Source organism: Dipodomys ordii, unplaced genomic scaffold (assembly GCF_000151885.1).
Source record: "Dipodomys ordii isolate 6190 unplaced genomic scaffold, Dord_2.0 Scaffold119, whole genome shotgun sequence".
In the NCBI taxonomy this organism is placed as follows: Eukaryota; Metazoa; Chordata; class Mammalia; order Rodentia; family Heteromyidae; genus Dipodomys; species Dipodomys ordii.
In genome coordinates, this window is record NW_012267335.1 from 8,181,621 (window position 1) to 8,205,983 (window position 24,363).

At 41.7% G+C, this 24,363-nt stretch overlaps 1 protein-coding gene across 1 annotated transcript in view; it reads right to left on the bottom strand.

Annotated features, from left to right (window-relative positions):
* Window positions 1–4,126: 4,126 nt before the first annotated feature.
* The window catches only part of Pcdh10 (protocadherin 10), a 77,700-nt gene continuing 57,463 nt past the window's right edge, over window positions 4,127–24,363 (bottom strand). The window contains exon 11 of the mRNA XM_013029512.1: window positions 4,127–4,200. Coding sequence (XP_012884966.1) covers window positions 4,127–4,200 — 74 coding nt within the window. The remainder of the gene's footprint in view (window positions 4,201–24,363) is intronic.

Sequence of the window (24,363 nt, forward strand, 5' to 3'; positions counted from 1 at the left end):
AGGTAGTCCTCTGTTCCCTAGTCACGTCCTCTCTGCGGATACAGCATGATGGGGGAAAGAATTATATTGCTTCTCAGATTAATGCAGAGCAACAACCTGCATTGAGCAGCTTCATTCACAAATCCTTTCAGCCCACATTAATCTCCCGCGTCCGGAGGAGAGCCGTGGCGCTAAACCCCTGGGGTGAGGAAACACGAATCCAATATCGTTCCTGGTATGGAGAACGAGGCTGACAAATCACAGTCTGAGGACAGACACATCTTTTCACAGCTGCTCAGATGAGCAGGAAGCAAAGGCTCCCCTGCCCACACCCCAGGGCACCTGACTCCAGGCTGAACTTGGATGACTACACACAGCTTAACACGAACCTGTGCGGACGATAGTAACTATTTCCCTTCATCAGAATACTGTTTCATAGGTAAATACATCACAATGGGGGGGGGGCTTCCATGCTACACTTCTGGTAAGAGCAGCAGGCCTGCGGCTGGTTCCTCATACAGTCACGAAGATCCTTGAACTCGTGAACGGGGGAGGCTCACTCAGCCTCCGCAATCTCTGCCTTAATCTCTTTCTCTCTAAATAAGTTCTTTCCGGAAACCCCAGCCAGGTGTCTTCCCCTGCTCCGGCCTCACAAGCGACCTGTAACAAGCTTTCCATCATCTTCCTTGGCCGGTGTGTTGTCCGTTCTCAGATATCTCCCCAAGTAAACATGCCAAGGCAGAAGGCATTCTCTGGTCATCTTCAGTTGGGGCGAGTGTTCCAGAAGGTGTGAGAGAGGATCAAGAGGCTGTGGGTACGCAGCTAAGGAAGGCAAAGGCAGCTGAAGGGTCAGCATAGAAGCCACTGGAGAAAGGTTGGGAAGAAATGCAGTTCAGAGCTCCTCAACTGAAACAGGGCGAGGTAAACTTGGGGGAAGTGATGGCTAGGTGGCTAGGTCAGCAGATGAGCTGGAGTGTGTATTCGGTGCTGTAGACCATGGTGTTCCAGTGTTTTCCAGCAGTGGGCATCTTTCAGAACGTTCTCCAATGTCGCGTGCATTCGGCAGGCCGGGGCCACGGTGGGTCAGGAGCACACACACCCCGCGTGGAGCACTGTCCCCCACTCCTCCACCTCCCCACAACGTGACTTTCACAGTCACTGGCTTGGAACGCTTCCTAAAATCCTGAACTGTAGGGCGTGGTTTTTAACTGACCAACTCCTCAGACACCTAAACCAACATGGCTCCACTTCTTCTTCACATCTTCAGGTTGGAGAAAGTAAGGCCTTCATCAGGACTTGGGACAGGGAGGTCTCCACACTTGGCTTCGCTGCAGTGAGTTAATGCTCTCCACGCCCTGCTCTCGTGTTCATTTCTAGAACGGTCTCACCGAAGGTCACCTCCCTGTACACTGTCGCAGTGCTGTGACGCTTACTTGAATGGGCGGCCATGCCTTGACATCCACAATCTCTAACTAATAAAATAAAAAAAAAACATTTGGATTACCTGTAGATGAGCTCTGTTTAAATGTATTTGAAGCATAGTCGAGATTTATGTATCTGATACAGCTTCTGCTTACCATTCAAGTTAGAGGATGCCTTTTCAGATCTTTCCAATAAGACATCATGGAATGGAATACTTCATTTTATCTTTTCTCTCCATTCATACCAAGAAGAACAGGAGGAAGATATGGCTCAGAGGTCGCTTCATGGTCAACCCTCAGATCATTATAATTAATAAATGAGAAAGCTTAGGCTTTTCCATGATCTCATCATGGTTAAATGCAGCAACAACTTACTATCCTCTGAGTGTGTGTTAAGAGCAGGAACGTGTCACAGTTGGGCAATCAAAGGACAGTTATTGCCAAATTGAGTTCAGAAGAGTTTTATCTGGATTGAAGACCAATCCTAGGTGGTTTCTTGTCCGCTGTGGTTTGGAGTCACCCAATGTGCTCTCACTACCGTGAACAAAGAGAAAGGCCTTGTCTTGCGGAGCAACCAGAAGTGTCCAGTCATTGGATAATAATGGCAGGCTTATTAATAGGTGGTTAGGAGTGTTTGATTTATTATTTTATTCGGTTCAGTTTTGTTGCGCTTTTCTTACCATCAATAACTTGCACGCAACACAAAATGCCAGGTGAGCTCATGGGAAGGTGTGACTGGGATTGTAAAAGAATTTCCTTTTATAAGGGACCTTGTTCGGTTTGACTCCATCCCAAACAAAATGCAACTTATAACCAAAATCGAGCTCTGGGAATTAACCCGTGTCTCCAAATCAACGAAAAGCTTACAGTAAAGCTGGAGAATAGCCAATGTTCGAAAATCTTCAGGTGTGACACTCTTTAAATAAATACTTTCTACATATTCCCATTAGTATCCACCAATGGAGAGTGGTTCTAAGTGGAGAGATACAGACAGACCAAAAGACAGACAGATAGCTCTGTGTGTGTGTGTGTGTGTGTGCGTGCATATTTACATGTTTGAAACCTTTGGATTGTTTTCAAAGTTTATGTTTTTCAAGTTTATTCAGAGCACAAGAGCTTTTTAGTAAATAGTTACACTTCTTAAAAGATGACAGGGCCAAACCTAGTTTACAACCATGTATTTCAGCTACTGTTTGAATCGTCATCATTTATTTCCATACACACTTTACAAATCAATAAACGGTGAGCTTTGCAAACGCTGAGCACAGCAAGATGGTCCAACCCTAAGTCAAACACGCACTATTATGTTCATCAGCTACCTGATTCTGCTAGAATTAGCATTTTTCCAAAATGTACATTTTGTTAAAAGGCATTCACCCTATCCCCTGATGTAAATGTTACCTAGTTAATATCTACGCATTAACAAAACACCAGGACTTTTTTTGCCTTCCAGGGTTACACCTATTTCTGTAGTGAGCTCAGGCGGGGTGAGTTTACTCCTTTGTTTGGAACACGCACTCCCAAAGGGCATCTGCTTCACATGGGAGCCGTGGGTTAACCCTGCGCCATTCCCGGATGAACCGTTGCATGTGCCAAGCGGTCAGGACAATCCTACTGTATGAACAGTCACTCGTGCTCACAATAAAGCTAAGTGTTTTAGAATCCGTTACACACGTTGTCATGATTTCAAGTTTCGCACACAGAAAAATACCCGGTGTTTCTTTTGTCCTGAGGTGACGTTAAAGGATGTGGACGTCTCCCTGCGTCTATACAGCCTGGCTGAACTTGAAGACTGCCTACAGCCTTCCTGAAAGGTGACCTTCAGACCTAGCTGTGTGACCAGCCGGCCAGGCCGCTCCCTTCTTAGAGTGTGCCTTCCCCTCCCTCAGCCCAAGAGCCACCTCTGGAGAAGAGAGGGAAGGTTCTCCAAGACGGCGCTGCTCTCCTTCCACTTACCGGGAATTCACGCTTTGGTCTTGAGGGAGGAGAAGACACACACCACCAAGTGCTCCCAAAGAGAGCGGCAGGTAGGAGCTGCCTGCAACCAACCTCAGCCAGAAGCCCAGTGCGCAGCTGTTCATTTCTGCCTCTCATTTTACCTTGCTGTGCTCACACTTTTCTATTCTCCGAATTACTTTTGGCCTTTCTTGTTCTCCATTTAAGCTGAGGGAATTCAGAGCCATTTCCAAGTGTAATTAGAGCAATCTGCATATAAAAGGCGCTGTGTCCTACCCGGGGTTGAACGGGAAAGCAAATACATTCAAAGAAGAAAATGAGAAGTGATTCCCACGGCTGAAATTCACTCAAGTTAATTCGTGGTACACCTGATGAGAACAGTTTTATTATTATTATTTTAACCAATAGATTTATCCAGAAACTGGTGAGATATTTTTGAGAAAGAGAGAGAGAGAGGAATAAAGGGCTGACAACCGAGGAGGGAAGGAAGCAAAGAAAGGGTCAACGTACATTTCACACAGTGTAGGGAAAACAGCTACATCACACAGAGTAAGATTCAAGTCTTGCTCTTACTGTGAGACAGAGGGGCTCCCCTTGTGTAGCCTACTGTGATTTATCACTGCTAAACAATGCTCCCCACCAGGCCACAGCCTGAGCCATACAGTTTGTGGGTTCAGCTTAGCTGGGGCTCCCGGCTAAGGTTGCTTTATCACGTTGTTGGTTGGGGCGTAGTCATCTGTGAATCTTGGCTTTGGGGCGCACTTCACTGCTCACTCCTGTGGTGGGGGGGTGGTCTCTGTGCCTTTCCACACGGCCTCTCCGCACAGCTGCTTCCACAGTATCTCTGCAAGCAACCCAAGGGGTGGGGGGAGGGATGAGCACGTTAGAAGCTCCTTACATTAGAAACAACAGTCATTTTAACCACCTCAGGTCACTCCCCTCCCTTCTGCCACACCGAGTTTGTAGATGACTTCTTCAGTGACCAGTTTGCTACTGCCTGCCAGCAACTGCAAGATGGCGCCACTGGGATTGTGGGTGCCAGGAGGTGTCTTTATAGGCCGTTATAGAAGATGTTAACCATGTGCGCATGCGCGTGTGCATGCATATGTGTGCACGTGTGTGTGTGTGTGTGTGTGTGTGTGTGTGTGTTCTGTAGGTCTCTTGTTTGTGTGTCATCGTCATTTCTTGGTTTTTTTGTTGGTTGCGGAGATTGAACTCAGGGCCTGGGCACTGTCCCAGTGGAATCATTACGTAAAAACTTTTTTGGTCCTTATTCATCCCATGAAAGCCTTATTTAGCTTCCAGCCTACAGCTTTCCAAATTATACTCTTGTTAGTTTGAGAAAAAGTTACCTCAATCTGTAAATTAAGCTTTTTTTTTTAAGATTGAGTTTTTCTTTCATGAAAAATTAGCATCGGAAGAGCCCGCAAACAAAATGTGTGTAAAATCTGCAGCTCACCGAGTCCTTAGCACACTGGGTCCAAAGCATATGGTTGTCCTAGTTCAGACAGTGGAAGTGTCAGGATGCGCCAATTCTTAATTACCACCTCATTAACACCCAGGTGTCAATTTCTGGTGGCAAAGGCAATACGCAAATGGCCTAGTTTCTGTCATGCACGGTATAATTAAACTGACCTCCAATGCAGAAACTTGCTAGTTGCCTGTTACTATTTAGATACTAATTTTAGGCACTACTTCAAATAGAATAAGGTGGTGAATAACCAACATAGTGAAAGTGCTGCAAAATCTCGTTTTTATAAGCAATTATCATCGTAAAGATAGTTGTGTAGAGAATCACTGAATAGTCTATAAAAAATAACAATGTATGTTACACACTGGATTGCAACGTTATTGAGCTAAACTGTCATTAGATCTCAAGATAAAGATGAGTTTCAGAACAAAAGCAAAAAATAAATTAGTGCAATAGTTCCATTTGGAGACACTTGAATTATGTGTTTTGCAATGTTATTTACTGGTATGTAATGAAAGAAGTAAGTGTTCCTTTTAGATTTTCATGCTTCATTCTCAAACATAGCATTTTCATAAATTTGAAATTTTTGCTTTTAAATTTTCATGCTTAACTCTCAGACATATTACTTCTCAGGAAAACCCTAGCATTATTTTTAAATGTATTAATGAGAATCACACATGCAAAATCTCAACCACGTAATGTCAGGTGTCAGGTGATGTTCTCCATTACACCCACAGGAGTTTGCAAATTTTGTCCAAAGTTCCTTTTCAGTTCTCTGAGCAAAGGAGAGTTAAGGTCATGTACTAATATTTCCTCCCCCCATGTCTATAACATGTAGAGAGAACTAAAGGGAAAGCTTATACGTATTTTTTAAGCCAAAGAAGTAAGGAAACCATTAGTCACTGTTTGGGAAATATCAGACTAAACAGGTTATGATTGACTTATTCGTACTAAAAGAGAAAACATGAAGGAAAGCAATTTGCTTTACAGAACATTGTAAAGTCTCAGGAGTTGACAGGGCACACCGGCTCTGAGGGAGGAATGGAAAAAACATCAAAATGTTTAAAGAGTATGACGGAGGAGCAGCTGTACCCGAGTGTCCTCTCTGCTGCTCAGTGAGCCGCCATTTCCTCTCACTTGTCGCCGATTTACTGAAGAGAGCGTCTAGAGGGGATGGCAGCGGCCTCAGTGAGTGTGTGAAATCTTCATCACTGAGAAACGTCTGCAGCCAGGGCCACTCAGCCTTCTGTTCCCAATTAATTTTCCAAAAACATGTGCCCAGACTTATGCCAAGAGGCAGAAGATCTGAACAGTATCTCTGCTGAAAAGCTAACTTGCTCAAGAAGGAAAAGATGTCTAGATAGAGAATGAAGAGGCGCTCTATGGACAAACATTCTCCGCCACCTCTTCTCCACGAGTTTGCTTCAGAGCGCTCATTTGCACAGACAGTCAAGGATCGCATTTTTAGCTTTCGTTCTGTCAGCTCTGTGCACCACACTCAGGCTCTCAAGTAAGCAGATTTCCACAGAGCTGCGCCTTCCAGGCAGGCATGTCAACAACGCTCTATTCCATGTCCAGGAGAGCCACTAACCCAGAAAAAAATAAAATGCAAAGTGAATGATGATCCAAATATGTAGATGAGTAAGTGAAATAAACATATATATGTATATATGCAAGCAAAATAAACATATATATATATATATGAAAATACCTTCAGTATCTTTAGTAAGAAGTATTCATGGAAATTACCCAGAATCAAAAATGACGAGAGTAATCCTGAAATTACAAGCTCAAGAAATAGAAGTCTAGCAAACAATCACAAAGTTTAGCTTTGGGTAAAAAAGTAAACAAAAGCTTAAAAAGCTCAATAAAAGCAGGGAGACAAACACATTGTGAACATCATGAAATCTCTCAGGAAGTAGATGTCAAAAATAAAACGGGGAAGAAAATCTCAAACATTTCAACAGGGCACTGATCCCCCGATGTAAGTGATCCAAAGAGATGAAGAAAAAAAATAGGGAATCATTTGATTAAAATAATTCGAGAAAGGTTTTCAACATCTGAACGTCTGGGGCTTAGCCATGGAAGAAGGTGGGGTGCGGGCCGCACAAGGGAGATATCCTCCAGAGGGCACCAGCTCTGTGGGGGTTGTCAGAGCGAGGTGACAGAGCCTCCTTGGCGAAGCAGGCTGGCGGCCGTGCCACGCTTGGGGGGCATTATGACAGATGTTTGGAAGTGAGGCCCAGTCCCCATCAGGACCCCTGGAGCGCCCTGAGCAGTGGTCCAGGGCGGTCAGAGCACCCCCTCTGCTGCTGCTCTTCCCTTCGCCCTTGCCTCTGCCTCAGTCTCCCCAGGTGACGGCCGAGTCCCCAGCTGTGAACCACCCATTGGTAGATGTGATGAAGCATTTGATACCCAGTATTGGGAAAGCCACCGCATCGGTCCCGGGGAGCGCCTGTAGCCAGTGCTTCTGGGATTGTCAGCCCAGCAGTGCTGCCAGCTGGTGAGCTCCAGACCAAGACTGGCCACCCAGAACTGGGAGGAGACACTCCCCCTCATCCTGCGGGAGGGAGGGAGGGAGAGCGGAGGGGAGGTCCCTACTACAGACCAGAGCCTGCCTCTCCGAAGGTCGGTGCCAGCCGTGGTCAGATGAGCCGAAAGCCATGACCGAGTGAAGTATTTAGGAGGAGCCCACACCTTCTGATGAAATCTGAGCGAAAGGAAATTCAGAAATGGCGGGGAAGGGTCAGGGCAGGTGGATGTTGGAAGGTAGCAAGCCGGGGCTTCAAGGAAGAGCCCGGCAGGCTGAGCGCGCAGTCCTCTGCTGTGTGGCTCGAGATCGCCCATCTCACCACCGAACCCAGTGCCACAGGGCACAGGGAGACGGGTCACATGACCCCCAGTTTAAGCCCAGGACTGTTTATTTTCATTTACTTTTGGTGCTTCCAGCTGGGTCCTCTACCAGTGGAGCCAGGCCTGCACACAGATGCCTTCTCCGGGTGCTCCTGAAGCCAGCCTGCCATGAGCCTCCCGCATTCCACTTTAATGGCCTTGGAAACGCCCCGCATGGCCACCGGATGCCACCTTTTCCTTTTCCCCAACCTGGAGTGAAAGTGCCCCTAGCCCAGGCCCAGGCCCGTGGCTGGGCAGGGGCTGATGCACTTGTGTCTGGCCTGGGCTGGCCTTCCACTTCCATCCCCTAGGGCCCACCTGCCAAGCCGGCTTGCCAGGCTTGCCTGGGGCTGGTCGTGAGCACCTGTCCACCTGTCTGTACACCACACGGCCCCTTCCTTGTGATCCCAGGCTCACCTCCTCTAAACTGCGCTCGGCCTTGCCAGGCCCAGGTGTGCCTCAGGCCTCCCGTAGGAGCTGCGGGCCACGCACCGCCCAGGCCCAGGCCCTGTGGTCTGGTTCCCAGACTTGAGGAGGGACCCCACGGTGTGAGAACTGTCCCAGCCTTGCCAGCCGGCCTCCCCGAGAGATGGACAGTGCACAGTGCCGCCACCTCCCGCCAGCCAGTGCCGCCGCCCGGAGCTCGCAGTGTGTGTGTGTTATTTGGTTTGTTTTGCTGTGGGTCACACTGAGGTCCTTATGTATGACAGCATGCGGCGTGCCGTGAGCTACATGACCACACGTTCAGGCAGCTCATGACCTAAGTCCTTCCTTGCTTCCACGCATCCTCTCTTGGACTAATTAGCTGGCCAGGCAGCGAGCAGCTGGGTACAGGCTAGGCCACAGTCTGTGATCTACCACGTGAGCCATAGCCCCACATCTGGACTTTCTTCTTCTGGTAGTTAAGTGGAGATAAGAATTTCTAAACTAAAGTAATCAAAGAAAGAGCAAAGATCTTGACAGGAGGTAGAGAGCTGTTGGGAAATGAATGTGTGAACAGGAGAGATTGCAATGGTAGAAGATGGCTGGTTGGCATCTTCCTCGGCACATGGACCAAGACATCCAGGCCCTGCATCTAGGAGACATCCACGTGCCCCTGCCCACGCCTCCTGGTAAGGATGCTTCTACACTGTCAGAGGACAGGTTTGGAAATGAACTTGGAACCTTTCATGTTTCTTCTAGGAAGAGTTAAATCAAAAAAATATTGTTGAGCCATTGATAAACCATAATTTGTTTATATGTACAGTTTTAAATGTGTATACTTGTTTGCTATTCTGAGCTCTCCTTTCTTTCCTAGTGCTATTAGAGAAATCTGTAGGTAATGCTTTAGTAGAAAATTCTGTACATTACTAATAAGAAACATTAAAAGATCAAAAAGAGAAAAAAAAAGAATTTCATAAACTTTCCAGCCTGGGCTGGCTTCAAACTGTGAGCCTCAGATCTTAGCCTCCTGAGTAGCTAGGTGCTGCTGGCTTCTACTTTTGCCTGTTTACTGTCAACATGACATGCTATGAGAATACATAAAATACATTAAAATATTTCACTTTAATGTAAATCTATAGAAGGACATTCACACCTGTCCTGGGATTCTCAGGTAAGTTTAGTGATACTTCATATTAAAAATGAGACTCATCCAGTGGTAAAGAAAGAAGACTGAAATCTTAAAATATACTGTGAGGTTTTAGATGATGTACCTCCCTTGAACAGTTTAAACTGTAGTTTATTGCTAGGATTTCAAGATAAAATAAGACACAGACCAGAAAGTTAGCCTGGTCAGCCTGGTTAAGAATTGAGAGTGAAGGAAAAAGTAAGACTGAAATTTGTAGTTAGATGTTGTCATGAGCTGGCCAACATCTTGATTGGTAAAATGAGGACCTGAATATTTCCAAGGCCTGTTCGGCAATTAAGTAATGGTATTAGGAGAAGCTCACTTAAGAAAGAAAAAAGAGATTGCTGGAAGAAAATCAGATTGTTAGTAGCCAGAACCAGCAGTGAAGTCTGGGATGGCGTGTGTGTGTGTGTGTGTGTGTGTGTGTGTGTGTGTGTGTGTGTGACAGCACTGGCTGGGCTTTGAACTTAGGCCTAACGCTCACTATACTGTACCACTTGAACCATGCCTCCAGCTGTTTTTGCTGATCATTTTGAAGATGCAATGTAGTAAATTTTTCTTTGCAGCCTTAACTCAAAACCACAGTCCCACTGGTCCGTCTTGTGAGTAGCTAGGATGACAGATGGGACCCACTGAGCATGTTTTCTGTTTTATTTTTTTAATGCCTTGCATGAAAGTATTTGCTAAAACATAATTTTAATTCAAATGAAGAGGAAAGAAAAGTAGGTTTTTAGAATTGTTAATGTTTTTATTTATTTTTATTAGTATTTCTTCACCTTTCATGTGTGTGTCACAATAAATCAGAGTGGAATGGACTTAATCTGTATCTTTTTGATATTGGTCAAACCTAATTTTGCTCAGATTAAGAATAAAAGAAAAAAACTTTAAAAATATTTAAAATCTACATATTGGATGTTTCTAGATATTGCCAAGGAGACATAAGAATGAAAAGGGAAAACTGGAGATCAAATTTAAACAATAATAATCATCAAATATTATACAAAGAAAAAGGAAAAAATGCAACACAAATACTACCACTTGGTACCAGTACAAAAAAATCTAAAATTAGGTGGCGTTATTTACATATTTTGCAGTTCAGGCCCTGTGTGATAGCACGGTACAATGAAATGAGAGTGACATCAGAAAGCCTTTCTACAAACTAGACTCCTCTTCCGCACAGACCTTCTCCTGATTTTCATTTTGTATTGCTTTTGGTATCGCGATCCACTCAGATAAAGACATAGAAAGTCTTTGAATTTTTTTCTCTCCATCACCAGCTGATGATCATGGATGCAGGAGGAATTTCCATCTCTCCATCCTCAGAAAGTCTCCTCACATCCCCTCTTCCCTGCAGTTTAATGTCCAGTCTCCTGCATGCAGTGCAGCTGTACAGCAGTCTATCCTGAACTCAGTCCCCGCCCCCCCCTCAATTTTTTAACTCAGTGTTTCACTATCTAAATTTAATAATGTGTCTAGTTACTGACAACATTTATTTTTATCTTCTAATTCTTTTATCTACTGCTAGGGTAGACACTACAGAAGTGTTAAAATGGAAATACTGTAGTAAATTAAAACGTGAGATATCATCTGTAGGTTAAGGTGATCTAAGGTCGCTTGTCACGGGATGTGCTGATAGACTGACCTGACCTCCCATCTCTGCTAGGGTACCCCACCCCCACGCCGACCCCCAGGGATAACTGCATTCCGACCCCCGCACAGCATCACGCGGGGTGACGCCGGGGTCTCCTGTGGCCGCTGTGCTGGTTCCTAAAATGACAAGTTCGTGATCTCAGAGTAAGCCTGTCAGATAGGAACCGAGCGCTCTGCGTAAGCCCTTCTTCAGTGAGGAGATGGAACCATGTATTTATTCTACCACTCAGCTATGCCACCAAAGGAACAGCACTTGCAAGGTTACACTTCGCCATCCAAGAAACCACGGAGACTGAGGGGCATCAATGAATTATCCACGTCTCCCTTTCCCTGAGAAACGTTTGCAATTATACCTAAGAAAATATGTATCTCCTCTTCAATTCTTCACTGGACATATTTCAGCATTACTTTTCATTCTGTTAGAGTTACACTAAATGTACACAACTACCATCTATTTCCCTTCCCTTTCTCCATTAATGTATCTCTGTCTCTCACAACAAAAGATGCACACACACTCACAGGTGTGCACTCCTCACGGACTGGGCTCTTAGCCTAAGTTGTGCTGCGTCTCTGGGGTCTAGGTAGGCCTGCTATAAGGAAGGGGAGATTTCTCACATGCTTAAGAGAAACCAACACTGATTTCCTTGTACTGAAAACCCAGTCTGGCTTGGCGCTGAGCAAAATGGTGGTGCTTTCCATCCAGAGCTTTGATATTCTAGGAAGACACGGAACCAGTGCTAAGCCCATCTCTTCACATGTCCCTTGTGGGCTAGTCTCTCTCTCTCTCTCTCTCTCTCTCTCTCTCTCACACACACACACACACACACACATACACACACACACACACACACCTCAATTTTGAGAGAAGTATATTCTCAGAGAGCCTTGAAATAGTCCACTCACTCCTTCACCAAGGGGAAAACAACTATGAGCAAGAAAGCTCACACTCTCTCTCACTCCTCTGGCATAGGTGCCGTTTTAGACGTCTACTGTTCCCGAGGACAATGCCTGTGTTAAGCACAATGACCAGGGCGGGGTGGGGCTGCGACCCAGATCCGGTAAGCGCAGTGTGTTGGACCCACACCGGGATCTGCTGAGACACTGCCCAATGATTTTCTGTTGTTCTCCAAGGAAAATACGTACGCAAAACTAGAGAAAGCACAGAGTGCCTTCCTCCACAGACACAATGCTGTCCCCAAGAGCATCTGCATGGAAGAATGAGCTCTATTTAAATACAAACACCACCTTGGTTACAGACTATGAGAAAGTACTGTATTTTTAACTGAAAATCTTAAAGCCTAATTTAAATTTAAATGTTAAAATAGAAGTTTCAGTTAAGAGAAAAAGGGAAATTGTAGGCATGTTTTCAGAAGTTCCGGGGAATAGGTTTTGCCAAGCCAAGGAGCTGACATCCGGCTTTGGAACCATTGCACCAGTTTTATTAAGCAGACGCTGAATACAGCCTAAGTTAACTTCCAACATGAACAGAAGTGAGAAATAATTGTATGCAAAATATGATTCTTTCAAATGTGCTCTATGTCCAACAAGTATGTATTTGTGTCACAATATTTTAAAAGGACGTTGGGATCTAGAGGGGCAGTCCGATCGCGCCTGTGCAATCGTGTGTGTTGACTTTTTCAATAACAGGAATGCAAGGGGCTTTAGAATTGCAAGAGGGAATTGCAGGAGATTCTGGAGCTCAGCGAGTGTGAATTTTGTGTTCTAGACTCCATTTCCCAGGTAAACAGAGAGACAGAGGAGAGAGGGCTGATGAGAGCGTAAGAAAGCAGACCCACTTCATCTCGATGCTAACAAGGACGCTGCTTAGATAAAATGCTACGGCAGTCTGAAATTGTGAGCGAAGGGTAAATAGTTTTTGTAGAGTCAACAGACGGGCTAGTCAAGTACAGAGGTGAAGTGATGGACAATCACGACACATAGCATCTACAGATTAGTACCGCACCATGCATTTCACCTACATCTGTTCACCTAATTCTCAGAAAAATCCTACAATTATAATACGTATCTATATTTCATATTTCACAAAGGCAAAGGTTAGGAAGCGTACGTGGAGCAACATATTCCAGAATGTCTCCCCTGATTTTCCACAGCATGAAAGAACCCTGACTATGAAATCGGGCTCACACAGGGATGGAGCTCTGCGGTGCCTACGATGCACAGGAAGAAATGTATTTCCCACTCTGACCTCTTTCACACGGGCATCTGAACGTTTTACAAAGGACTGCTGACTTTCCCCTGGAGTGTTATGATGCTTTTCTACCTGCCTTGCTCTAGTGCACTCACTTCCTTTATATTTTGTGTTTTTAGTCTGTATACACTACATGGTCTTGTGATTCATCCACGGATGGAATTTTGACCACAATTTTTTAATCATTTCCTAATTTTTTTATTTCTTGGAACTTATTGGGCTCCAAAGAAAAAATAAACTAGAATTTTCTTGGAAGTGGGCATTGCCGTATCTTTTCACATTCTCCAGGGGTGGCCAAGACGACGCTGTAATCAATCACATTCAAATTTAGCTCTACAATTGATAATCTTGTTAGAATGAAATCACCCATGCCATGATGTCCATAAAGGGAGAGACAGGAGGACATCTAGAGCGTGGGCCACGGAGCCCACCGTGGGGAGAACTGAAAATCCCCAGTAACCAATTCTCTTGATCCCTGAAATGCTGAATGTGCCAAGCAATGGGAACACCTGGTCCTTGGGTCCAGTCTCAGGACAGGGGCTCTGTCTTTGCTAGGTCTTGCTCTTTGAACCCAAGAAGCCATTTGCAGAGATCACACAGGAGACATGAAGCGTCTTCCCGCAACTCCTCAGCTTCTTCCACACTCGACCTCTGCCGAGCAAATCCAGATGGTCGTCAGATTAAAATAAATATCTATGCTGCCAATTCATATTTCATCATTTAAAATAATACTCAGATGTATTTTTCCTGTTTCGATCACCTTTCAACGTGCAAGGGCACACTTCTGAAATTTCCAATGCAGTGTTTTTCTTCCGCAGCCTGCCACCTTGCTGTTAATGTTTATGAATTCTGGATCCACAGTACTGAGTGAAAGTTTAAAATATACAGTATCATGAAGGAGGAAAAATATCCACTTAAAAGATTTGTTGTAAAAAAATCACGAGAATCATATGAAATGTAATGACTTTAAAAAAATAAAAGCCTAAGTGGAGTGAATTTCTCTCAAGTCCTGAACACATTGCTTTCAGTTTCACTTGGTTCCAAACAGATGTCCCTGTGGTCTGATACACTGAGGCTGAAGTCACTAACTAGCTTAATTTTCTTTATTCTTAGGACCATATCTGCACTGATCTTTATTCAATGCTCCCATAGGTGTCAGTGGAAGACTCATGCATGAAAACCGGTGTATCCTAGTTTTATTTATTTCCATATGTACACTAATATAAAATATTACATTTACACTTGTTTTGCTAATGTATTATTATCACATTCACAGTAACAAACACTATAGTTAAAATCGCAACTCTTCTTTTATACTAATACCCTGTTTTCACTCACAGATGACTGCTCAAGAACTGTGTTGAGAGCTGAAATTCCCTGCTCACTCTCCAGTCCAGATGCACGAATCTGGATTCTATCATTCAGACATTTTTGAGTTGAGTCTCAAGTAAAAATTTAGTATTTCCTGCATCCTGAATGCAGTATTTCCACACAACTCAAAAATATCTGCAGAGTAAAATTTCAAACTAAGCATGTGACAAGTCTTCAAGAAATTAATTTTTTTCTAATTTTACAAATGCTTAAAAAATAACAGTGATTAGAAAGACATGCATGCACATGAAAAGTATTAGCATTTAAGTCTTATTATTGCCTGCAATACTCTGGCGGTACCCATCTTCCGGAATTCCGACAGAATGCTATCATCTAAAACCTAAGCCACGTTTTCTTATGAAAAAAATTCTCTATTGAACAGGCTCATAAATTGCTTTCTAAGTATTTGACTGATGTAGCAGAGGGATATCATTGAAGTACTAACAATATATAAAATCATTTCACTACTCCATGTGTAAAAAATATGAAATTTTGTATTTTCTGTTTTTCCTTGTTAAAAAGGAACGTGAAAAGGATATTAAGTGCGAAGCCTTTACCATTACAAAATTAGACTGGAAAAAGATAAAGAACCCAAGAAATTGTAATATGAAAAATATAAGATTTTTCAGAAAAATTATCAAGTATACCAATGTGTGAAGCTTTCCTTTGAGCTCCTTGGGTATTACTAGCACACATAGAAGTAGGAGGGGAGAAAAGCCATGGGCAGAAGAGGGGCCAGCAGCAGTCCCTACCAAAGGCACCTTCGTCCCCTCAACACTGGCCACGCTCAGCTGAGTCAATGGAATTCCAGCGCAAGTCTTGGGAGGTACAAGGGTCCCGACACAGGCCTGCATGGAGGCCCAGGTTCACGACTGCAAGGACTTCTATCTCTTACTAGAGAAGCATGTGGTCTTCTGTGGCTGTCCACCTGATGGTGACTTAGGACAGAATTTGGAAGGGAAGCAGGTAACATAAAATTTTAATCCTCGCAATGTTTGATAAAGGCGTTGCATTTAATATCTTCTGAAAACGAAACATGTATTTCCTTCCATTCTTCTAAGAAGAGATGGCATGCTTATGCTAACTGACACCCACCTATATTAAAAACAACGGAGATGCAGCATTTAAGCTCAAATGATTTCACGAAACTATACTCACGGTAAAATTTAAAATCGTACGTGTGGATGAAGTAATTCTACAAGTTGTCATTTGACATACTATTGCAAGCTTAAGACACTATTTCCACAGGAAAATTTTTGACTTTTACTGCTCTAAAACTAATGATGTTAAATAAGGAGTAATTGTCGTTATTATTCTTTTCTGAAGTACTTAATGGATAAAATGCTGTCTATGAATATTACCTTTCTTCTACGTGCAAAGAAATGATGGTAGATCAGATATTAGAATGGCCAGGTGAAGTAGAGAGCCTACACTACTGTTCCTTGTAAGACAAGTAAATTTGAAAGCTTCGTGCTTGGCTGGTCATGTGTTTCATATTGTAGACCCTCTTACTATACAATGAAATTTTAGTCAAATTTACATGGTATCTTTACTAAATCTGCTCATTTACCCTGGATGCAATGCTTAATTTATGATCTAATAACTTGGTATTTTGAATATAAATAATTGTACCCCTCAAGTTGGGTAAAATGTTTGTTTTGCTTTTGTAGAATGATGATACAATTTACAAACTAAAATGTAAATGACAATAAGAAGTTGCTATGCTATATAAAAATAGATAACACAAATATAATGTATAAAATCGTGGTTTAGGGAGACTACATACAATGGTATAAAGAATTAAATAATCCAAGACATCTTTTTTTAAAAAGCAAGCAAATTAGTATATACTATATTTGAAGTGAGAATAACCTTGTTATTGATGCATTAATAAAATCATGGATGATAATTTTACTGCATGGTTGTAAAATGATGCACAAAAGATTTGAATTTGAGATCTTAACAAGGAAATAATTTTCCTGTTTAAAAGTAATTAGAACCAACTTTTCCAATTCAATTATATATAAACATTCTCTTATAAAATACTCTACCATTTAAAATATTAATGTCCTAAAAGCTAAAAGTCTGATAACATATTACTGCTACACCAAGTCAAGGGAAATTCCTTACACCTGGGAAATGCACTACACCTGGAGCTTCTTTCCCGAACGGCTCTCAAGTGTTATAGCATTCCATACGTTATTTTGATGTAAACACGGATTGAGAATCTGACGTGCTTCATCTAATTTGATAACATCCAAATGCAGGTCAACCATGGTATCACCCTAAACACACACCTCAAGCCCCTAGGAACATACGTATGCATTTCATGTTAAATCTAAGAAAATTTCCTCCTAAATTTCACACAAAATTAGATGGAGAACATGTTGGATTATTAGTGTCTGTGCAGATTAAACTATGACTAACTATAAGACCAGATAAAGATTAAGATTAGAATTTGAACACAGATATGTAATTTGGGCTGGACATGCCTATCAACATATGTTGATGGCGGTCTTGGACAGGAGCTGACATAGTTTCGTGATTTGTTTGATCATGTCACAATGTATGGTATTTCCCTCTTGTGTTTCAATAAGCAAAGAAAAATAGAGGAAAATATGTAAAAAAAAAAAAGGAAATGCATCTTACTGAATTGAATCATTAATCTTGTTGACGAAAACATAAAAGGCAAGTTTAACTTCTCAAGACTGACTCATGAAGAATTTTCCCATTAATGACAGGCTGACTACATTTAAGCCATAAAACTGTCGCACAGATAATACCAAAACAATCATGTGCCATGTTTCTACCTCCAAATTTATTTGTCTTAAATTTAAAGATTCTTCATATTTTATGCTCATTCTTTACCACTTCAATATTTATATTTATGCATCTCTATATATTCATAGAGAGTTATATGTACTCATGTGTAGTTAAGAGTCACAAAACTATGGAAAACTATGGAAAATAAAATTCTGTGTGAATTATATGACTGAGGACTAAAAATAGTAATCTTCAATTACATATTTTACACCACAAAAATGTACAGACACTAGTTTTTTTCCCCTACAACAACAAATACAGGCGAATTCATAGATTCATTATAAAAAGCTTTAAGTGATGCTAAATTCAAAGCCATAGGAATAGAATGGGAATCATGTAGACTGCTAGATAGTTCCACAGCACACACTCAGTGCTCCCTCTGATAACAATGAAAGCTAGATCTTTGGCATTGAAAATTCAATATGAGTTCTTGACAGAATTTTGTAGCTTAGAGCTGCATTTTCTTTCAAACAAGGAAAAACAGGGCTGAGTAGGATATGAAACTGGGAGGAAACTCTTAATGAAATTTTGTTCTCAGTAAGTTTATCTTTGGGACCCTGAATCACCTTTATTGTATGATGTGGACAGTATGAATCCATTTAAAAACCAACTGATTTGTACCACATTTTAGGAAAATTATATAATATAATATATATATTTGATATTTATTTAGAAGCTTTGAAATAGTACAGTAAACATTTTGCAACACGGTGTATAAACTACAGACTGTCTTTGATATTTTGCGGGTCTTTAGAATACAACATTTTTAATATATATATATTTATATTTATATATATAACCCACAGGTGAAAAGAACGCAACCACTATCTCTCTTGTAAAGTTGGAATAGTCTGGGGAACACTCGATCACACAAAAAAAATAATATAAAACAGTCAAGTTTAAAACAGTGATATTGCATTTCTAATGCACACGTTTCCTTTATGACTGGCTTCTCATGGTGAATATAAACATCGAAAGGGCTCAGTGACATCTGGAGAGACAAAGATATCGCGGTGTAAACAGGCACACACTGATCGGAGGCAAAGTCGCTTGCCTCGAAAGTTTCTACAGTTCTGCACATTTCAACTCATTTCTCAGGCCTGCTGAGACCCAGTGGGTCCTACAACTGGCCGCGCCGCCGCCGCTGCAGATCTAACCTCAGCTACACACAGCTAAGTGGAGGGCCAAGACAATGAAGTTGAAAAGTTGATGCTTTTGTTGGTTGACTTTGTGCAAATCATGCTGCTTCGGGTAAGTTCTGTAGAATTGACTAGCATATCCTTTTCCGTGCTGTGAAAAAGAAAGAAAACAAATACTCTAAGAAAAAGTGGTTGATGTTGGGGAGTTTAGAATTGCACATTACCGAACGAGAAATCAATACAAGGGGAAGCCGGTGCCCTCTCGGGCTCCGCCCGTCAAGTGGTCAGAGCTTGGGGTTGCCAACTCATTCTCCAGCAGCCGTGGTCCATCTATTGTTTGTTTGTTTTCTAAAATTTAGATTTCAATATTGGTACACATCAGTTGTTTGTGGGAAATGTATATTTTGTAGAGCAATGTGTGCAGTTTAAATTCTTTCAACTTGCCTCTATCACTGCCTATGGACTGAATTTAGAAGAAAATAAGTGGCCCTTTAATTTCTAGACCAACTCTTTAGAATAATCTAGGATTCACTTAATACGTACTTAATAAAATTTAAACTACACATACATTAACATGGCCTATCTTATACCAAACTATACCAGAAAATATTTATGTGGTTCAAATGTAGTTCAACTCTCATTGTCTACATTTACCTCAATTTTATTATTATAAGTTGAATGGGAAATAATTCAGTGAAGTTGTCTAATGAAACCGCAGAAGTTCAGGTTTATACAATAAATTAAAACACATTACTGTGGTGACCAAATAACTTAATGTCCCAACTGGGTACTTCGGTGGGTGAAATGAACTGTTTATTATTCATCATTTTTGGAAAAATCTCTGCTTTTTTCTCCTGGGCAACAGAGAAATAAGATAATTCCACAAATACCATTATTGTTTTCAAGATAAGGTGGGGATGTCCTGCTTTAGGTACAAGCCTCTTCTCATTTATGAGTTACAATGTCTTTCTACTTCAAGCACAAAGGTGTTTAGGATTAACCTGTCCTCTGCCTACAAATTAAGTCACTGTAGAAGAAAAATCATGTATCAGGCAGGATAAATGCAGGAACTGCCCAACTTGCCATACGGTTAAATTAGTAAAAGATTTTATCTTACTGGGTTAAGAAAGTACTTGTGGGAAAGGCTATTAATCTAGATATGATATGTTTGATTTAGTATTTAAAAATAACTGTATTTTTTAAATGACTTTCGGTCACAAGAGCACAGGGGGTTAGCACTCGCTGTGTTAAATCTCTTACATCTAGGCCAGGCTTAAAGGCCACGCTTTCATTGCTGCCTAGGGCTTCTCAGGCATTGCTTTTCTCTGAAAGCCCACCTGTTTCAGACTCATCTGAATACAATAATCACCCTTTCCTAAATGAATCTCCTCTTACCTGCGGCTAATTCAAACTTATAACTTTGCCTAAGAGAAGCACAGAATGGCGGCTGGGGGCGGGGACGCTAGGCTAAAGCAAATCTCAGCTCCCATGGGTGAGGCACTGCTTGTCAAACTGCAGCCACCAAAGCTTACCGCTTACCCATTCCCCATGAGACATGTCGGAGTGAAGTCTGGACATAGGGACGCAGGGATAAATCTCGGAGGTGTGGGGTCCCGTGGACGTGTGTGCACAGGTGTTTTGCGTTGTGTTGACACGATTATATTTTAGAGGCGTGGCCAAGGATGGATGCCCCGAATCCCCGGGGCCTGGGAGGCCTCCTGACAGGCGGGTGGTGTGGGCCGGTGCCTCTCACCCCGAAGCTCGCCAGTGTACCCATGTCTACCCAGAACTGCACACGCAAACGGGAAAACCTAAGTTTTGCCTTTTCTTCCCATCTCACAAATACATTTCTTCTTCTCCATGTGCTTCAGCTCTGGGAGAGGGGGTCACCAGGGACTGGGCCGAGGTTCTCTTTTCAATCTAATCAAACACAGTAAGAAAGAGATCGCGTTTATTCCTTTTCTAATTCTACTTCTTCCCTGCAAATGCCAGCTTTCAGAAAACATGTAGATGAAAACATATATTCTAAGGGAGAGATTAAAAAAACCCACGTTCTTATAATTTAGTTGACAATTGTTTAATGACTTGTTCAATAGTATGCATTTTTCTTTATGTTGAAGAATCCTTTGGTTTTTATCATTTGCTAAGTGTGATCCTAAATTGTGGAGAACACTGAAGCATTTAAACCAATTAAAATTTATATTCAACTATTCAATGATTAAGAAGGAAGACTAAGTTTGCATGCTACAAACTAATTGCAAAAACATCAGGACTGATGCATTGTTTGTCCCAGGCAATTGTCTGATGAAAAAATAATTATATAATACATTAAAATGACAATTAACACTTAATGCATTCACACAAAACACAAAATCTTCTTGGCACCCTGAGACAGAATAAACCATGGAAGACAAAGTCATCATTCATGCTTGTGAAGTAATCTAATCTATCTTGTACTGGAAGGAAGAACAGCCTTGAACTGAGACTTCACTACAGTGAAGAACTTCCAGAGGCTGAGATCAGCAACCCACTGGCTCCAGCATTCATCATTCAGTGAGGCTCGGGACATTTCTTTAAATATGTAAAGCGCTTCAGACATGTAAGAATGCAAACTCCCTGCCCTGGTGCAAGTCAGAGCACCTTCCTTCTGTTCTTTGTCCAAAAGCATTTGATAAACTTAAAGTTGAACAGTATCCCTTTGATATCTGTCCCCCTGAATTAATCATCCTTTCAACTGTCCCCGGCTTCCTCTTTGAGGAATCCCTCTAAGGTTTTGTTTTCTCTTTAACCCCATATCCAGAAATGTCTAGTAGTATTAACCTATCAGTGAAGCTACTTTATGAGAAAGTGATTCACCTAACATTTGAGCACCTTTGCATTTAACTTTAATATATATTGTTTATCATTTGCATTATTAAATACAGCTTTGCCTCATCAAAAAAATTACAAGTGGATTTGTAGGAAAAAGACTTAATGATTTGCTGAAGCTTATTATGAACTACAAAAAAAAGAAAGAAAAATGAAGCCATCTCGCCATGTGCTCTGGTTTGGCTTTGTCACATAAGGCTGGTGCTCTACTACTTGAGCCATACCTCCACTTTCAGCTTTTTGCTGGTTAATTGGAGGTAAGAAACTTAGGCTCTTTCTGCTTGGAGTTGACTTCAGACCAACCTCTTGAGATCAGCCTCTTGAGTAGCTAGGATTACAGGTATGAGATGTGGCTCTGACCCCTCTAGTAAGGTTTAAATATAGCACCAACTTGAGTTCTTATTTAAGTTTGGTATTTCATACTCTCCTCATGCAAATGTGACGTTTTTTTCTTTCCTCAAGTAGTACACCTTCTTCTTATGCATGGAACACTGTGTGTACCTGGGGGCAAAGTGGTAAGCAATGAACTGAAACACACTCAGACTTTCAGAAAGGAGACTATGTAACGGATGAGCCCTAAACTCCTCGAAAACATGAACTTAGGTGTTGCAGAAGAAGCAAGTGCTGTTTTTGGTTAAATCCATAGGCACTCAAAATGCTTATGTCGTTTGCAATTATTATTGATGCAATTGAAATATAATTCTGTGATAGTTTTTAGAAGAAAACAAGATTGGATAGAATAGTCTTGTACGAGAGAACTTCCCAGTCATTCAGAAGTAAAATGGACCGTTCAGAAGAGAAAAAGAGAATCACGTCCAGAATATTTATTGTAGATGTTTTTGTTCTAGCCACTGTGGCTCAAGTTGGCCATTGCTCCAAAGGTTCTAGTGATTTTTTTTTCTTCATGACAGAGCCTTTATGCCAATTTAGAGATGTGGATTAATGGTGAGGCTGAGTGTTTTCGTGATTTCTCTCCCTCGTGGTGTGTGCCTGGAGAATGTATCCGATAATCTACAAAGCCCTCTCCACCCGTCACATCAGCTGATTAGAGCCCTGAACTGAGCACAGGAGAGACTTCAGAATTTGGTACTTCTTGGTGTTTATTCTAAAGCAAATTTTGTTGCTCTGAAAAGAATTTCAAAGCTTCAAAAACTGGGCCTTCTGCGTGACTCTGCGTGACTATGGATGTTCTGCTCAAGTCCCATTGATGGCTGGTGCATCCCCGGTCTGCCTGGGCAGGTGAGGCCCTGGAAGCGGGAAATCTCTCCTCGTGCATGTGCTCACGTGCATGTGCGTGTGCGTGCGTGTGCATGCGCGTGTGTGTAGGCATGTATGTATGTGTGAGTGCAAAATAAAGTTACTTTCTAATAGTGACAGAACATGGGCTGGGGGTCAGCGCGCAGGCCTCCAGTCAGGCTGCTGCCCGCTGTCCAGTTCCTCTTAGCCAATCAGTAGGGTAGGTGGTTCAGTAAGGCAATGCCATTTATTACGTATGTGTGTAAAAATCTGATCCTACTGGAGAATGCTTCGAACTATGACAAACATTATCGGTAGCATCCTTGAGATAATTCCTGTTGAGCAGTGTTATTCAAACTGATTTGACTGAGGTCTCTACAATACACAGTCATCTAGAGACAAGAATTGTTTTCAAAATAACAAAACTATGAAACTTATACACCAAAACAGTTCTTAAAAAATTAAGACATTACATGTGTATAGAATTTTATATAAAATGCCAAAATAATACTTAGGAAACTTGCTTTTCCAGGAGAGAAAGGAGAGAGGCAAAGGAGAGGGGGGGGCATGACCCAATTCCAGGCTGTTTCTCTTTTTTCTGTTTGACAAATCCATTAACCTATTATCCTCTTGAAATCAAGACCAGAGACAGAATTATTTTGGATGCACTTTGATCACCTATTAGAAAATGTTCTGGCAAAGAGGAATCTTATTGAAAATTTTCTCTGGAATACTTCACTAAAATTCTTATTCATTCAGAAATACATGAAGATATCATAATTTATATTTACAATTAGTAACCATGAGCATTCTTTTGGCAACAATTTACTTACTTATACCTTACTTTACTAATATCAAAGAATAATTTCATGTAAGCAGGTCAAAACCAGCATTCTGTCTCTGTGTAATGCCAACCAGATACCATTATGTTCTTTTAAAAAGATAAATGGTTCTTCTTGAAAATTGAGGAGCTGATGATATTTACTGCATTTTGACACTTATATCTCAAGTAGATTCTTCAACATAGCATGTTGAAACATTACTGTGGTGACTTCTCTTTGAGGTTAAAATTAGTGTAAAATTTCAAAGAAGAAATATGAAAAATGCCTGAGTGGAGATGCCATCCTAGCAAACTAAGAGATTCTGCAACCCCAGAGCCTGTGTGAGCCAGACGTGAACCCATTCCGGATATTTACTCTGGACCTAAAAACGTGTGTAATTTTGTGTATTGAAGACAAGCATGGATTCAAGCCATGGAAGAAGAGGAAGAAGGCAGAGGAGGAGGAGTAGAAGAAGATGGAGAAAAAAGAGGACGAAGAGGAAGAAGAAGGAGGAGAAGATGACAACCCCAAACTTTGAAGTATGTACCTGTGTATCTAATTTATTAACACCAGCTTGTTGATTAATAGGCAAGGGGTAGGGATTCAAATTAATTTAACCATTACCTTAGAAAATTAATAGCACAGAGAAGTAGGAAATATTCTAGGTCAGTAAATAAAATATTTGTAATACAGTCTGTCCCAAAATATTTTTTAGAACAATAAGAGCAGTGCAGCGCTCCTAATGCTCGCTCCTGACGAGTACACCATTCGGAGGTGTACTGCTATTTATTTTGCAGACTCTGGGACCTTTCTCCCCCGGAGATAATACTTCTGTGTCAAAAATCAAACAAAACCAAAAACTGCCTCACAAAGTTGTCATGTCAACACCGAGCTTTACAACGTCGGTGCGGGGGGGGG